The 17186-nt window shown below is 40.7% G+C and overlaps 1 protein-coding gene across 3 annotated transcripts in view; it reads right to left on the bottom strand.

Annotated features, from left to right (window-relative positions):
* Tenm2 (teneurin transmembrane protein 2) overlaps positions 1 to 17186 on the bottom strand; it is a 1241175-nt gene that overhangs the window by 861518 nt on the left and 362471 nt on the right. For all 3 annotated transcript variants that reach the window (XM_085694277.2, XM_085694278.2, XM_085694281.2), the window contains exon 4: positions 3545 to 3820. In XM_085694277.2, the coding sequence (XP_085550403.1) occupies positions 3545 to 3820 (276 nt within the window). The remainder of the gene's footprint in view (positions 1 to 3544; positions 3821 to 17186) is intronic.

Below are 17186 nucleotides of genomic sequence, written 5' to 3'. Positions count from 1 at the left end.
ATGCTAGGTTAATTTTTCTATAATTTCTTTCTATTTCATAGACAAGGTTTTTCTTTTCTTTTCTTCCTTTCTGGATTTTCCAACAAAGTAACTGCAAGTAGGATTATTCTGAAGGAAAAAAAAAGGAAAATAAAAGAAAAAAGAAACCCCATGGATATTTTTATGTCCCCAAGGTGAAGAAACTGCCTAAGGGAGTCAAGAATACAGATACGAGATTTTTCCAGTGTGTGCCGCACTGCATCCTTAAGAAGGCAATTAGTTATTCTTGTGTATCAGTGATTGTCCCATTTTCTCTACAACTCAGGTGACACAAAGAGCCTTCCAGAAGCTGTATTTTAAGTGGAACATTTATTACTGAAAAAAAAAAGTACGATTCTAATTTAAAGTCTTTGGGAAAGTCCTTTGTACAAATGCCGTCAAATTTCACACAGTACCAGCTGTTCTCAACCCTCATTGTCATTTCCAGCCAAGCCATCATTAGGTGTGAGCCGGAGTTAAAGAGCCCGATAAGTGTCCCTGAACCTGAGGGTTTTATCTATTTAAAGTAACCCTGCTCAACCTAGCACAATGGTAACTACAGACACAATACAGAGCTAAGAGTAGTGCAAACTCCGTAGCATCTATACCTCAAACAATATCACAATAAATAAATAACATTAGGGAGAGTTTCAGTGTGCTTGGGACTGTCAGGCTGTTCCGTGGGCTATTTGTGTCTCAACGGCATGTGGGAAACAAGCAACACCCATCTAAGAAAGACAACCGACAAACTCAGGGGTTTTTATGACATGGTTTTGAAGGTTAAATTCACACGTGCAAATCAAGAGAAGGATGTGGGGTCCCAAAAGCTGTCATTCCTTGTTTACTATGCTTAACAAAATCACAATTATGGTATTAAAAAGAAGCTTTTGAATAAACTTGAAATATCTTTATAGTGCAAGATCGCACCTTACAAAAGACATTACAATGTACTTTGTAGCACCATGGAAAAACCTTCCTGCTCATGCATCCTTACCATTTAAAAGGAAATTGGAGGTCTTCCTCCTCACAGCTCAGATTTTTTTGTTACTTGCCTTCAAGAGAGGCATACCTAAGAGATTATTGATTTGGTTCTGAAGGACAACGTGTTTATTATGGAGGAAGCCACGGCTGGGTACAAGTGCGAGAAGTTAATGATGGCTTTGTGAGTGTCCACGCTGTGGTGTGGAACCGGTGGGCAACTGTCAATCTATATGATAATACATTCCCAAACTTCATAAAGTCGGTGATGTGAAAAAGCATTGATTTCTCTGTGAGCAAAACAGAAAGCTCAGAGAGAAAGAGCAAGAAGTTCCACAGAGTTAACATCCCAGCCTTCAGGTTTCCTTGAGCCTCAACTTGCATATCTTGAAAAATTTGTGCTTTATAGCATATGCAATATCTTTTGTCCAAAAAATGAGAGGAAAAAGGAGCATTAAATATATACTTAGCATGTGTGAAATTTTTAATGACTCCTTGAAAGGGGAAAGAAAAGGCCATTTATCTATATGTTTTAGAACACCATCGTCTAGCTCAAGGTCTGCTTCAGTACTACCCTTAGAATTTGCCGAGTGCACTCTTCTATAGAAATGAGTAGTGTCTTTAAGTATATTTTTCTTTATGAAATTCTGATTGCATTATAACTGGCATCAAAGGAAAAGAATCAAGACATTGTAGCAAAAAGTTTTAGTTCCCATCAGTCTTCGGGGACGTGGGGGGACTTGCCCTGAGTAAAAAAACGCTCAGGCGTCTTGCGTTCCATCAATGCTGGCTAAAAGGATGACTCCTTGTCTATCAAATACGCAATTACTAATTACAAAAATTTTCCACAGCAGTTCTAGTTAATTCAAGACAAGTAGGGTTTTTTTTTTATTTTTTATTTTTGTTGTTCACACAGCTTCAGCAGAAATCTCCTCCTTTTGCTTGAGGAGATTTTCAAGAACTATGTATAAATAACTTCAGAGGGTGGCGAGTCTGTGAATACGATCAAAGAGCACAATGTGGATGGCTCCCTGTATAGCTGCGAGAAGGCCTACCATGGGAGCTTTGCACAAATGCCTTACTTAAAACACGCCGCCATGTCTTGGATTGCAGTGATTTTGTGTAGTAGACACCCAAACTGCTTCCGTTTAAATAGTACCTGACACAAGCCAAAGTTTAAAAGGAACATCAGTACATGGGTGTGATGCATATCTTCATGGAAACTTCTCAGAATAATCTCTTAGCAGATAATCCCCTCGGAGTGTTGGATGTGCCAACAGCAAGGATTCCGCTAAGAATTCTGAAGGAATCAAGTGCAAATTTTCCATGAGTTTTCGCATTGACGAGCTATAGGCTCGGAGCAGTAAAGACACATCATCTCATCTTCAATGTAGAATAAACTATTTCGAAATTAAAAGTAAACTTCAGTGCAACAAAGTCACATCCTTTTTAATACGCGTGAATCACGCAGGAAACGGTATACCTCCAACAAAATTGTGAGAGTTAATGATATTTTAGCTATGCGTTTACATTCACAATGAGCCGCCCGCCTGGAAATTTCTTTTTTTCTTTTTTCTCTTTTCAATGAAAGAAGACACTTAAACCTTCTCTAACAGAAGTTTCCAAGATTTCACACAAACATTCTTAACTGATATGTTTGCAAACATTTTAATGGCAATTCTTTTAGCAAAGAGGCTTTCTATTCATAACACAGACAACATTTGAGATTTCCTTCAGAAGTCAGCTGTACCTAAAGTAATTTATCGTTTCCTTACAAAGTGTTTTTGAGTAAGCACAGTTCTGAGCCATGTAGAAATCCACAAATAAACACCTTATCTCTTTAATGGCTTCGTGCAGGTTTGCCCGTATTCGCTGCTTAATGACCAGAAGCATTTAGTTCTCAAGGTTTCATTAAAAGTCACCCCCAAAGCTGATGGATGGCCACAGTGATTTGTGATGGAAGATGCGGGAAGCCATTAACCTATATAGATACCAAGAGGGAAAGGAAACACAGAGGAGAAGCCTGCTTGGAAGACAAGACACTTCCTATCTGTCATTATTAAACCCCAGATTATGGGCTCCAAGTTCGATCTTCAATAAGGATATGAGGCACTGTCTGGAAATGAAAGGGGAAGACAAGATAGGGTTCTTCACTGACCATCTTGGGGGATAAAAAGCAAAAACACAAAAATGTCAAAAGCAAACCTAGATTGCTATTACTGGGAAATGGAATCAATACCGAGACCTAGAAATTTGGGGAAGCAGACATTTTTAAAGTGTATCAGGCCTCCTCGTTTGCCCGGTTATTTACTTGCTAATAAGAACCAGATGACTACACTTGAATACTGGGTTACCATTAAAATGTGCTTTTAAAAAAAGATCTCATCTCCTTTGTGGGCTGGAAGGTATCTCGTTTATTTTGTTCCCGGCTCGGCCTGGAGAGACAAGGTTGATTAAATCTCTTACAAACAAACGCAAACAAGAAGGAACCCCAAGTCCCCACACCAGGATGTACAGAGCATGCCAACGTAGTTCAGAACCGGCCTACCGTTGTCGTCATCCGACTTGTTTTCATTGTCCGAGTCAGTCAGAGTAAGGGCTGAGTTCTCGCGGCTGGACAGACCGGAGCTGCGTCTGGACTTGATCCCTCGTCCCCACAGTCTGATGGCGTGTTCTGGAGACATTCCTCCCTCGGTGTCCGAGTCGGCATCAGACCCAGTGCTCAGGGAGTAGCCCTGGTGGAGGATCCCCATGTCGGAACAGTAACCAGTTCGGTGAGGGGAGGGCTCGCAAATCCCCAACTCCGCCAGGGTGAAGTTAGTCCCTAGAGCGACAGCGACACAGAGAGGTTTTACTCTGTGGGAATACTGGTCAACCTTGAAGTGCATCCCACAAGTCCAACAGATGTATCTGACTCTTTATAAGACACAAATAAAGGCTCGGACAGGGGTGCTCAGTGGCTATTGGGATATGTTGGAAAGACACAAAAATAGCAATCAGTTTAGCACAGGGCTCTCAGACTTGATTTCAGGGATCATCTAACACCACTGGGAGCCATCCAAGCACTGCTTGCTACAACTAATAAATATCAAATATTTACTTGGGTACCATTTATTTGGTAAATTTTGTTTGCATTAAAAAATCATAATTTTTACAGATAATGTTATTGAGATTTACTTTATACACAGGAAACCAAGACCAGAGAGTTTAAAGGACTCATTCAATGTCACTCATTTACATGGTAACAAAACCCAAATCTGATCCCCAAGCAATGTGTCTCCATGCCTTCAAGGTCTTTCTTTAATAAATATGAGTGTTGGCTTGAAGACCTTGGTGGTCCTCTGGTCACTGCTTCTTCAGGTGGTAATTTCTTCTTTGTCGGTTGTAGGCAACACACCTATATCTGGCTATTAATGCCTAAAATTCCTCTCAGGAACATGATCTTACTCAAAAAATAGCATGTTTATTTGCTCGTTTATTCAATGTGTTTGATCATTGGTTCCTTATTTTACAAACGTGTTACTGTTAGAACCTGAAGAGTAGAGAGTTGGAACTGCCATTCCTAAATTATATTACAAAATTTTTGTTTGATAATACTGCTCAAAACCACCAGCAGGCTTCACCATGAAAGACAAATGGGTGTTCACGTCAGGAGTGTGAGGTTGGGGATACAGGTTGATGAGCCGCAAAGAGGAGGGGTGTTGGTTGAACATGTGCATGACGATCCACTGTGAAACAGGCCAGGTGATTTGTAAGTCTTATCTCACTTAAACGTACAATGGACCAGTTGTTTGTCTCCTCACAAGCACACAAAGAGAAAGGCTGTAGTTAAAGTTGTCACTGGGAACACTGCAGACCCAGGGCTCTTCATGTGTCTGGATCCCTAGCCTGTGTTCTTTCCATCAGTCAAAAGTCACATTCAAAAGCTCACCTGGAAAGATCTTTTTGATTTTTTTTACACTAAATGCTATGGCTATTTTATGCTTATTAATTCATAAGTTTCATGAGTAGATAGAATCATATCTGTATGTATTGATAGAAATATGATTTCTTCTGTCTTTATTATTGTTTAGTATTGGGTTTTGAGAAGCAGTTTTCCTGTGTAGCTCAGGCTAACCATAGACTTGCAAAACTCCTGTTTCAGCCACCACTGTGCTAGGAGGTCTGGGCCAAAATTTTTGATTCGGTTTCTTTTGTTTTTATTTAGTTTATGACCACAGGCAAAGGCTGTGAAGAAATGCCCTTTTGTAATAACAGTAGATGTTGGGAGCCACCTGGAGGCACAGGTGGTCCTGCAGTTTGGAGGTAGCCACGTGGGGCTGAGCAACCCTGCCTGCACCCTTGCCTGCACATGCTCAGACCAGCAGGATGGCATTAACCAATCAGGACAGCGTTCAAGCCGCTCCACCGTTTAAAAGCAGCTGCCTCGGGGCCCAACGCTCTCTCTCTAAGCTTTCTCTCGTCCCTGCTCTATCTTCCCTTCCCCCAATTTTCCTCAAGGGAATGCTCCAAATAAAGATGTGACCAGAGAAGGAATTCTCGTTTTTGGTGGGGTTCATTCCTGCTGGACAGGATGGCGCCCCGCAACTGGTGCTCGAAACTCCGGGACGCTGAGGGACCCTGACAACTACGCCGGGGGACCCTGAGAAAGCCCGGGAGAAAAAGCCAAGATCAGACACCAGCACAGAGAGCCTTGAATTTCAGAACTCTGAGAACATGGAGCGGTGAGTGACGTCGGTTGAAATCCCCAGAAAGGGGAGGAAAAGAAATGTAAAAAGGAATTTCAAAGGATAGGCCTAAATAGAAAAAAAAAAATACAAAAAAAAAAAAAATCAAAGTTAAGGTATCTGAAAGAAGGTACAGAAAGCAACGGGGAAGAAAAATCCCTTAAGTTCAGTGCAGGAGGGATGTGAACAGCAGCAAAAAAGGCGAGGTAACTAAGGCGGGACTTTGAGGACGATGGGGTACGGGAGACCGCGGCTTCCGCTCCCTCTCCGTCCACCTGCGTACTCGCTGTTAGAGACTGGAGGCAACAGTCTCGTAGGGAGGCGGGCTTGATCGAGTTCAAAGACTGCCTTTCCTATTCTTAAAGAGCCACAGAGCTTTTGGAGGTGATTTTCGCCTAATTTTGTTAAGAGAGCTCAGTCTCTGGCTCTCACGTACAAAAAACTTTAATTTTTGACTGAGAAAGACAAGCTGCTTGATCGTGCTGAGAGTGCTGGCGGCAGCCGGCCCGCCTTTGAGCGGTAATGCCTGATTAGAAACACGGAAGTGGGCCAGGCACGGTGGTGCACACCTGTAATCCCAGCTACTCAGGAGGGAGACGCAAAATTGCACTCTCCAGTGCTAGCTCGTTCGGGAGGCGTGGCCATGCTAACCAGTTGCTGGCGGGAAATTTGCTGGAGTCCGCAGAGGCCTGCGAATAGCCAGGTCGCGGGCGGGCTAAAGTCCGTGTGACATCAGAGGCCTTCTGGCGGGGCTATGGTTTTTGGAGGACTTTTTCAGCACCTGAGCGGACTCGCCTGACTGAGGCGGAAGCTGCGTGGTGAGCAGCAGCGCCATAGAAAGCAGAGAGGAGCTGAATCGGCTCTGCGGAAAAACTGTGTTTCCATAGCAACATGGGCGAGCGGGGAGGTGAGTTCCCAGAGAACGGGGCTCTGCGCGCAGGCGGACCGGGCAGGAGAAGCCCCCCCACGGGTGGGCGGATGCCCCCCCTCGCCGGAGCTTGGCGGTGCGAATTCAATGCCTGAGGTGAGGCTGAGGTACAGTTCGCAGTTACGGGATAACCGGCGAGCCCGCGCACGGCCCGGGGCGGAGCCATGCCTTTGGGCCATGCGGAGCGCGCCACGGTGGGCCGCGCCTCAGAGGCGGAGCCGCCGCCGTCCGCTGCTGCCGCCCTCAGCCAAGGTCGCCAAGAATTCAGTCAGATAAAAACATTTGTCGCCAAAAATTCAGTGAGATAAAAACATTTATCCCCCCAAACATCGCCCCTTTGTCAGCAGGAAGTAGCCAGATGATCGACGTCCATTCTCCCTCAAAGAACTGGTCCTAATTATCATAATAAAGGCATGTTTACCTGGTTACCGTATCCTAGGTAACAAAGAAAGGCGGACCTTTTGCCTGAGGCACCTGGTGAGATAAACAATGCTACCTAGAGGTTTTTCCATCTGAATAGGGGAGCTGGAGAGATGGCTCAATGGTTAAGAGCATTGCCTGCTCTTCCAAAGGTCATGAGTTCAATTCCCAGTGACAACTGCTTTGGTTTTTAGACATAAGAGGGGGAATACACTACCAGTGACAGCTTCCCCCAGAGAAAGGATTTCTCTTGCATTCTTTACACTTAATTTTAATTCAAAATTTTGCTGGTACAGGCAAACAAGATTTGCTCTTTGAAACGGAGACATGCAAGTCTCTAAGTTCAAAACCAGCCTACTTCCAGTACTGATTGTGCTGAATTTTTACACTGAGAGTTTTTAATACTCTTAAATGTTAATTTGGGAGGAGAGTTTTGTTTATGTTTTTCTAGGAATGCTGACATACATCTGGATGCCAGCGAGACCGACCAGAGAGATAAAGAAGACGACCCAGTGGATGCTGAGTGTCCTGCTGTGGAAGATTCGTGCGGAGGCAGCAGAGATGACCTTCTGGGCAGTGCCAAGAGCAGCTGTTTCACAACATCGACTTGAGCAACACCCTGTGCAACCTCTTATCTCTTAACAATTTTCTGACTGACTCTATTCTGCCTTTCTCCCTCCTTGGAGATGGGTGGGAGCAGAGATATCCTTGGCATGCTGCGTCTAGGTGGGGACCAGATTGGAAAATAGTTTTGCCTTATTGCTCTTAAAGACAATAATTAGGGGGAGATGTTGGGAGCCACCTGGAGGCACAGGTGGTCCTGCAGTTTGGAGGTAGCCACGTGGGGCTGAGCAACCCTGCCTGCACCCTTGCCTGCACATGCTCAGACCAGCAGGATGGCATTAACCAATCAGGACAGCGTTCAAGCCGCTCCACCGTTTAAAAGCAGCTGCCTCGGGGCCCAACGCTCTCTCTCTAAGCTTTCTCTCGTCCCTGCTCTATCTTCCCTTCCCCCAATTTTCCTCAAGGGAATGCTCCAAATAAAGATGTGACCAGAGAAGGAATTCTCGTTTTTGGTGGGGTTCATTCCTGCTGGACAGGATGGCGCCCCGCAAGTAGAGAAAATCTTGTAAGTAATGCCATCATTGGGGAAATTTAACCATTTCCGCATAGGCCATTCTCTATCATTCATTACTAGAAATTTGTGATAAAGCTTGACACCCTAAAGTAATTCACATATATGCTATAATTTCTTAGCTTTGAAGCTAAAGAAGAATAATTTTATGAACTTAGCGAGCTTCTAATTTGTAACAGATACATGTACTTTTATTCTAAATTTTTACTTTCCTTTCTTCACTACACAATGCTGCTGTGGGATTCCTCTCTGTATGCTGTGAATAGGTTTTATTAGCATTGGTTAATAAAGAAGCTCCATTGGCTGATAGCAGGGCAAATTATAACCAGGCTGGAAGAGATATATAGAGAAAGTAGGTAGAGTCAGAGAGATGCCATGTAGCTGCCGAAGGAGAAAGATGCAAGCCAGGAGCCAGAAGCTTACTGGTAAACCACAAGCCTCGTGGTAAAATACAAAATAATAAAAGTGGGTTAATTTAAGATATAAGAGCTAACTAGAAATATGCCTAAGCAATTGGCCAAGCATTACTTAATTAATACAGTTTCTGTGTGATTATTTTGGGTTTATATTGGTTTATATTATTTTGTGATTATATTGGGCACAATGTTACCCAATAGGTATATTTGACTGTGTGAAGGAAATGAAACAGAATTCTATACATAACTGTCTATGCAGGGCAAGCCTTGGTCCTTGGAGAATTAACCAAGTACAAATTCCTGCCACATAGGGTGATCATCCACTACTCATGAGGGGAGATGGAATCTCTTACTTATAGGTCTGAGGGTTGCTATCTTCTCGAAGGCTATTTGTCAGCTGTTGTGAAATTCTCTGCCAAGTGTTTCCCATTCCACTTTTCAACATGATTAGGTATTTTCTTGTCACTGGATGGTAGCATGCAAGTTTGAGTCTCACAGTGTGTGAAAGAGAAGATACTGGCTTCATCTATATCCCAGTGTTACAAGACCCCTTCCTCCGTTGTTGCATTCCACACTCTGTAGTAACTAGAATTATCTGTTTACATGACAGCCTTCCGTCTTGTCTTTAGAGCTAATGAAATAGATTCCTCCATGTTCCCGGAATAAATAAAAACAACATAAACTCAAATACACTGCTGTGTGTGTGTGTGTGTGTGTGTGTGTGTGTGTGTGTGTATGTGTGTGTATTTAGCAGTCTGTTCCCGCTTTTAAATAGAGTATGTATTAGGGCGACTTTGTGTATGATTCTATTATTTAGGCTGAGATAAAAAGAACTTTGAAGAAAAAGAAGCAACTATTCAAGAAAATGATGCCTGCATTGACAGCAGCACAGGTGCCCTGTGGTCTTAGTGGTAGTGTACCAAACGTTAAGTAAGCCCAGGCCAAGAGTAATAGTGGAAAAATCACAGCATCCCTTCTTGGCTTATAAAACATAACAGAAAACAAATTAAAATTACCCTTTCTTACCCTATACTGAACTTGGGGCCATCGTGGGCCTTCTATAAATCTTATAAGATTTAAAGTAGTCATAAATGGTAACAAAGAGAAAGCCTATTTTTAAGTTTTCATCTTTGAGCTTGAAGCTTCTTGCCAATGAATACCAATGCAGACAATTGCATTGCCATATTCAACTCAGAAGGAAAAGGCATATGAATAACTCCATTATTATTAGGAGAACTGAAGATCTTCTGCTACAAAAGAAAAGTATTTCCTCAATAAATTACCCCCTAGAGAAATAGTCTTCCTCAGGGAAGAATATACCAATTGTCTGTCCAATACAAAATGGCCATCCCTGAAATCATGCATACAAGTAATATTATGCAGACAGAGCAGTTATATTTAGGAATATAGATACATATACATATATGCATGTACCAACAGTTAACAAAAAAAGACGACATGGATTTGAAAGAGGGGAAAGAAAGGTTTGTGGAAGGATTTGACGGAAGAAAATGGAACGGAGAAATTATATAATTATATTAAAATTCAACGTAAAAGAGAAGTCAACAAAATAACACCCGAAACTTCTCTTTGACTATCTTCCCTCTCCAATGTCAGCTTCTACATAATTCCTAGGTTATTATCTGTTTACCATTAATTCACAAATAGGGGTTTCATTCTAATTATCAGAGGCAGATTCTAGGTCAAGCCTCTCTCAGAATCTTTGGTTTACCACACGAAGCCGGTGAGCCACACATAGTAGAATGAGAGGGACAAAACCTGCTCTATCATTTATTAAATGATTATTTATTGTTCCTTCTGCTATGGTAGACATTGGGGACATAACATTGAGCACTGTAAAAATAGAGTTCTTTGACATTTATAGTCTAATCGGGAAAGAGACATTAATCAAAGAATCACATAAAATGCAATTTATGCAGTAATAAACACCCTACAGAGAAAGGGCAGAGAACCATGAAAGGTCACCTAGGGTCCAGTTCTTCCTTTCTTCACAGTTTGTTTGGTTAGATGCTCATGTATGTGGAGTGAAGGCTTGGAGAGATAAGCATCTCTCTACTGAGAAGTTATCAAGACTTCTTCAGCCTGCTCTGTCCGTACCCAGGTTTTCTGTACATTGTTCTGTAGGTGTTGATATTAGACAACCATGTTTTATGTCATTCGTCTTATAGCTTGCAATCCTGCGTTATGTACTTTTGCTCAGAACTAGAAAGACTATGGGGGATTATTACAATAATATCAACTTGTTACTTTGATGTCCTTTGCTCATTGATAGAAGAGTGATTTTGCTCTAATTCATCTTGTGTGATTATGCATTTCTTAAAGTCCATGGTAGCTTTGAACGAAAGAGAGAGACTAGCCATTGTGTGACTCTCTGAGCTAAGTTTTGGTTGGAAGTAGTCAATCCTTTGTTCCTTTTTATAACCTTGTAGAAAGAGAAAGTGGAAGCACATTCCCTCCCATATTTATAGAACACATGTTTTCCCTGTATTTGCCTCTAGTTTCCTAGTGTTAGTAATAAAACCAGATATGCAGGATCTGGCCAGCTCATTTCATCTCACATATACATTTCATAGATTGACCACTAAATCCACCAGTACGGCCCCACCTGATCGAAGACTAGACTCAACATTTTTCCAGATGAATAGTGAAGCAGTACCTACGATATTTTATATTTGACAATTTGGGTAAAATTTAAAATACAGATATTAAAAATTGTGTAAGACCTATTAGTTCATCATAGTGAAGAAACACAAGGCTTTCAAATAACCTTCTTAATTAGATGTGTGGACCTTTTAGTGGCCTTTAGAAAAAAAAACATACCCCAGTTCTTCACAACGCTTTCAGAGAGAAATCTAGTAACAGGTACTGACAGCTGTCCTTTGACCCACTAATTATACTCAAGGATGCAAGTTGGAGGAAAGATATGTCCATGCATTCTGGTTGTGGCTTTATTTTCTAAGTTTTCGCCAACTTCTCACACTTCAAAATAACCTTTAAGGAGGAGAAGTACATGCTTAGCTAAGTCAGAATTATCATGCCATGGTAATACCAGAATATACAAATAGCACTGGAAATGTCAGCATTGAAACAGATTTTTTTTTTACTATGAGGGGCAAGAATATAAAAGTTAACTGTGGTAATGGAGGGAATGAAAAATAGAAGAATAGGGTTATTGTATAAATGCTGTATTCTGGATATGAACAAGTAAAGTTACCTCAGCAAACAGAGCTGTTATTATATCAGAAAAATCTTCAAAGACCACTTATAAAATTGGTTTCCATCTTCCCGTGTTCATTTACCATAAGGGTCTTTCCACATACCTATGGGTAGCTACGCCATCAGCTGCATGTTGGTGTCAGAAAAAGAAGACAATGTCTATGAGAAATTAAGTTATGGGGCTTGGAAAAGTGAAGATTTTTATGCACTCAATAAGTAAGAAAACTCTGAACTTCAAGAGAAGACCACAGAATCAAAGTGAAGCCAACTAATCAAGAGCAACCAGAAATGGTACGGTTGGTGGGTTCATGGGAACTTTCAAAGGTGAGTTCAACACTTTCCGACTGTGGGCCTAGATGGTACCTAGATGATATCTAAGCCCATTTATCCCTGCCACAACCACCAAGGACAGATGCATTCCTAGACATTGTACAGAAAGCCATATGCTATGGTTTGAAAGTGGACTGGAAGGCTTGTGTGTGAAAATGCTGGATTCCTGTTGTTGGCACTGCCGAGAAGTAATTAGATCCAAAGAGTGCTTAGTTTGTCAATGAATACTCCGGTTCCCACTGAATGGGGTATTAGGATGGAGTGCCAAGTCGGAAGAAGTGGTCACGATAGCATGATTTCGAAGTGCACATCTTATCCTCAGACCTCCCCTTTCCACTCCTGTCTTACCACCCCTTCCCTCTCTGGGTCTGGTCCCCATGAAGTCAGCAGTATTTTCTTCCACCCCCACTTCTACCATGATTTTCTGTCTTTCTACAGGCGCTGGGGACAGCACACCCAATCAGTTACAGACAGAAACCGCTAAAGTCCTGTGCCCAAGTGAATCATCTGTAAGCGGGGCCTGTCTGCACTTTCCTTCCTCCCCCCCCCCCCCGCCCCGGTTAATAGTTCTTCTAGGGCATTTTTATCACAACAGAAAACTGACTAGTCTAACACGTGAGATTCTGGAAGGGGGAAACAAGAGCGCAGACCTATCCATGTGCCATGATCTGAGGCACTCCATGGTAGTTGAGATCCCTGGGACTTCTTTTCCCCTCATGCACCACAGACCTGGCAGTAGAGAAATGTGCAAGTCGCTACCACCAACAGGAAAGGACAGAAGAAAGCCACAAATATGTGCTGTGTAAGGAGGGCTGTACGCTTACACACACACAGCAGCGGGCATCAGGAACAAGTGTGAGGCAGAGCCATTCTCTGTGATGGGGATAGCTAGCCATTCCTCACTCTGCATGGTGGTGCCAGTGAAGCCATGAGGGAATCCTGAACTCTGTCTCTGACTATCCTTTCACTGTGTGTGTGTGTGTGTGTGTGTGTGTGTGTGTGTGTGCATGGATATGTATGTTAAGTCATCATTACCATCAAAAGAAGCCTTGTTGGGAAATCATAGCAGGCTAGGCTTCCCCTGCTTAGCTAACTGGTAGATACCAAGGCCCAGGAGGAGTCCAAAAATCCAGCTCTCAGTGTGCCCTGGGAAGATAGCTCTTCTTTGCTCCACACTCAGCTTCTGCCTTATAGCCAGAAGGCAACTGAGACATTCTCCTTCCTTTGTCATTCAAGCCTTTCCCACAGGCTTAGGACCTGAGGAGAGCCACTCAAACAAGATGACGTTTATAACATTATAAGTCAATAAAGCAGCATAGCATATGGTAAAAATATCACTACTAATACCAAGAATCAGAAAAAAATGAGTAGTGATAATTGTTTATATATGAAAGGTTAATAGGAAGCCTCTAGAAAAATTAATAAAATTATAAAATATTTTTTATTAAAATAGAGTCTTTCTAAGGTGAAGGATAAAAATATTGCAATTAGACAACTATGTGATATTAAATTCACATGTAACAGTTTTAGGTGATTTTTCTTAAAGTGTGTTACAGAATTGGAAGATTAAATATCATACAACCTAAACTAAACTAAACAACTAAAATATACTCTTGATTGTCGTTGATTTGTTTTCTGTTTGACTGGTTGATTGCTTTAGACAAAGTCTCATGTAATCTGGGCTGGGCACAAACGTAGGATTCTCCTATCTCTACTTCCCACATGTGCGTGGGTGGGGTATAGTATGTGCAGTTTTATTTACTCAACTTTAAATAAATTGTGTTTACTGCTTAATATGCACTCTTGATTCTTTTAGATGTTAATTCCATTTTAAGTAGAATTTTCTGTGGTTGTTTATCTTAAACAAAGAGAATCTCATGTAAATAAACATGGGTCACTTCTCCTGAGCAAATGTTAACAGTCCACATTTTAAATTCAGAAGTAAGCATGGATTCTAAATTTTTCTAAGAAGCATTTAAGAACAAGATCAAAACTATAATGTTGTAATTCTTTTTAATCATAGCAATGCAAATAACTTACCCTGATACCTTATTTATTGCTAGACAACAAGAAAAATATAACAATTACAAGTGGTAAAATATAATTTTACTTTTTTGATTAATCACAATGAACTGCCAATTTTTTTACTTTGTCTAAAATAAATATGATTAAATATAAGTGGTTGTAGATATGCCTGAGTTATAGAAAATAATAAATATAAATCAATTATAAACATTATGTGAAACTTTGTGCTCATAAGGATCTAAACAGCTATGCATTTGAAAATGCTGTGATGGTGATTTTGAAAGACACTAAAGATTCTGCTGATGAATTCTAATGTTGTATGCTTGCATATACTGACTCTTCTCGTAAACTCTCTCTTAATGCCCTTCTAAAGTTCACACATTCAGATATTTTCCCAAATGTTGACAAAACTGTTCACCAAAATCCCACAGCTTAAAGCAGAGAGTAGGTGTTCTTGCATTCCTTGTCAGAAAAATTTAAGCCAAATATTTATGTTTCAAAAAACACACAGCAAACTTGGCTGTTTGTTTCACAAGTAATGCCGGAAAGAGTAAGGCTTTGTTTATCCTCAAAAATTTGAACTGATTGTTTTAAGCTTTATGCACGTGTATTGTCCACAGTTTTTATAATTTGTAACTGGACACGTTCTAATCGTCCAAACCAAAGACAAATGAGAGTGGCCAAGGAAGAGTGGGGGCTTCAGCACCCAAGGATTCCTGATGAGCAGAACTCTCAAAGGGAAAGGTAAAAGTGAGGTTTTGCTCTGAGGTGCTGGAATTTTCCTGTTTCAACCCGAACAAGGCCCAAATTGAAAAACCCCAAAACAGTGACAGCCCAAGGTCTTATTGAACAAGTGGCATTTCGTCATTAGAAATTAAATGTCCAGGACTAGCTACGATTTCCACATTCCACTAGCAATGTGATAAGACCTTCCACATTGAAACTCCACTGCTATAGTCAAACTCTGTACCTATCAGTGTCACATGTGAAGCCATGGTAATGCCCGCCTTCACTGAAACACACAGGACGCTGCCTCTCCAATCAGAGATCTGGGGATGAGGTGGGGGGTAGACAAAAAAAAAAAAAAAAAAAAAAAAAAAAAAGAAAACAGGACCAAGCAAGTTGGCTGTGATGGTATGGGTGTTCCATGTTTGAAAGCTGCTACTAGATCAGATACATTTAGTGTGGGCTACCTCACATGACAGACAGGCTCCAACATACATTAGCATGTAGCTTTCCAATTAATCAGGACAGCAGTTTAATGAAATAGTCAGCAAGCAGAGCCTGGGGTTACGGAAGAGGGAGTCGGAATTCATCTGTTTTTAAAATACTTTTCAAGTATAATAATCTCCGAATTATCTACTCAGCCGAGTCTCTATTCACTTATTTATTTATACAACATACATAAAACAGTGCCTCCTTCATAGGGTCACGCTGAATTACATTGTGCAGGTAAAGAGCTTACAAGATTGTCATAGAGTAAGTGCAAGCCATGAGTATCTGTTCTAATAATCACCTTTCAGATGATGGAAAGTTCTCTGTTCCTTTATCATAAAGTTACTATTATTATTTTTCTTGCATCGACTAAAAATGTATCCAAGAAATGTGATGAGAAGGTGGCCATTTCATTTGTGTCCAATAGATTTTAACAAAGTTACATGTTACTTTTGACTTTTGCAGGGTTTTTTTTTCCACATTGGAATAATGTACTGTGGGTTAACCTGTCTTATTACTTTTATGTCCCTTCCTTTTTTTCATTAGATTTGTTCCACTGACAGTTTCTTCTGCAGCTAAGCAAATTCTCCTTTGCTAATGGTATCTGTTTTTCCGTATGCTTTTTACTTTATTAATCCATGCCCTTATACATAGAAATTTTCCTATTGAGTTCTTTGAGTTAGTTTATTTTATGCCTCTACCAAGCTTTATATATTTATGTTTAAACATGCTTCAGTTTTTATTTCAATATCTGTATATGCATGCATGCATTGTGTTAGAGTCTCTAAGCAATTATGGCTGGCTTGGAATTCACTATGAAAATCAGACTGGCTTGGAACTCATAAAGATCCTCACGCCTCTGTGCTGCCATTATGGGAACGAAAGGCTTGTGCCACCCTGCAGGTCTCAGCTGTAATTGTTACTCCTTGTTACTAGCTTGCCGTTTGTTTGTTTACTATCCTGGAAAGGTATACATAAGAATTTCCCACTGAATATATTCCTAGGGTTTATTGATATATACTTTCCATCCAACTGTGGATCTTTGATAGGAACTTATATATTGAGTATCATTCCAGATTTCTGATTGATGAAACAGTGTATCAGGGTATAAGGGCTAGCTGTCAAGAAGATATTTGAGGTCATTGAAGTTTTATAGTATTATTTATCATGGCTTATAGGACACTCACTTATTGTTGTAAGTGACAACTTGTTATGCTGTGACAATGGCTTCTTTTAATGAATTTTCATATTCTTTTATATTCCTGTTAGGTCTTTATCCATAACTGTGCACCAAACTTTATTATCTGTTTCCTGAATTAATTAATTTCTACCTTCTTTATATCTTGTTTGCCCACCTTTTCAAGGTTCTTGTGGTGGATTTTTTGACCCCTGATCTGAGAAATAACTTGTCTTTAACCCTTACATAAGAATGCAAATCTGTAACTCACCCTTTATGTGTTGCTTTGTTCCACAAGTGACCAAGTAGAGAAAATAATCTGGAATTGCGGACTTTGCTCTTAATCATTATCATCTTGTTTTTATTCTTATGCTCTGCCCCTTTCCCATACTCCTCCTCTCTCAACTATGTTACAGGCACATAGAATTTCATATCTCTAGGACCAGTAGAAATTCATATATTTCTGTTTGCTTACGCCCACATTTTCTATGTTTTCATATTTAACCTGGCATTTTTTGTTGTTGTTTTTCGAGACAGAGTTTCTGTGTTTAACAATCCTAGCTTTTCTGGTAATAGTTCT

This window comes from Myodes glareolus, chromosome 9 (genome assembly GCF_982192425.1).
Source record: "Myodes glareolus chromosome 9, mMyoGla1.1, whole genome shotgun sequence".
NCBI lineage: Eukaryota > Metazoa > Chordata > Mammalia > Rodentia > Cricetidae > Myodes > Myodes glareolus.
This window is presented reverse-complemented; position numbering and strand designations above follow the sequence as displayed.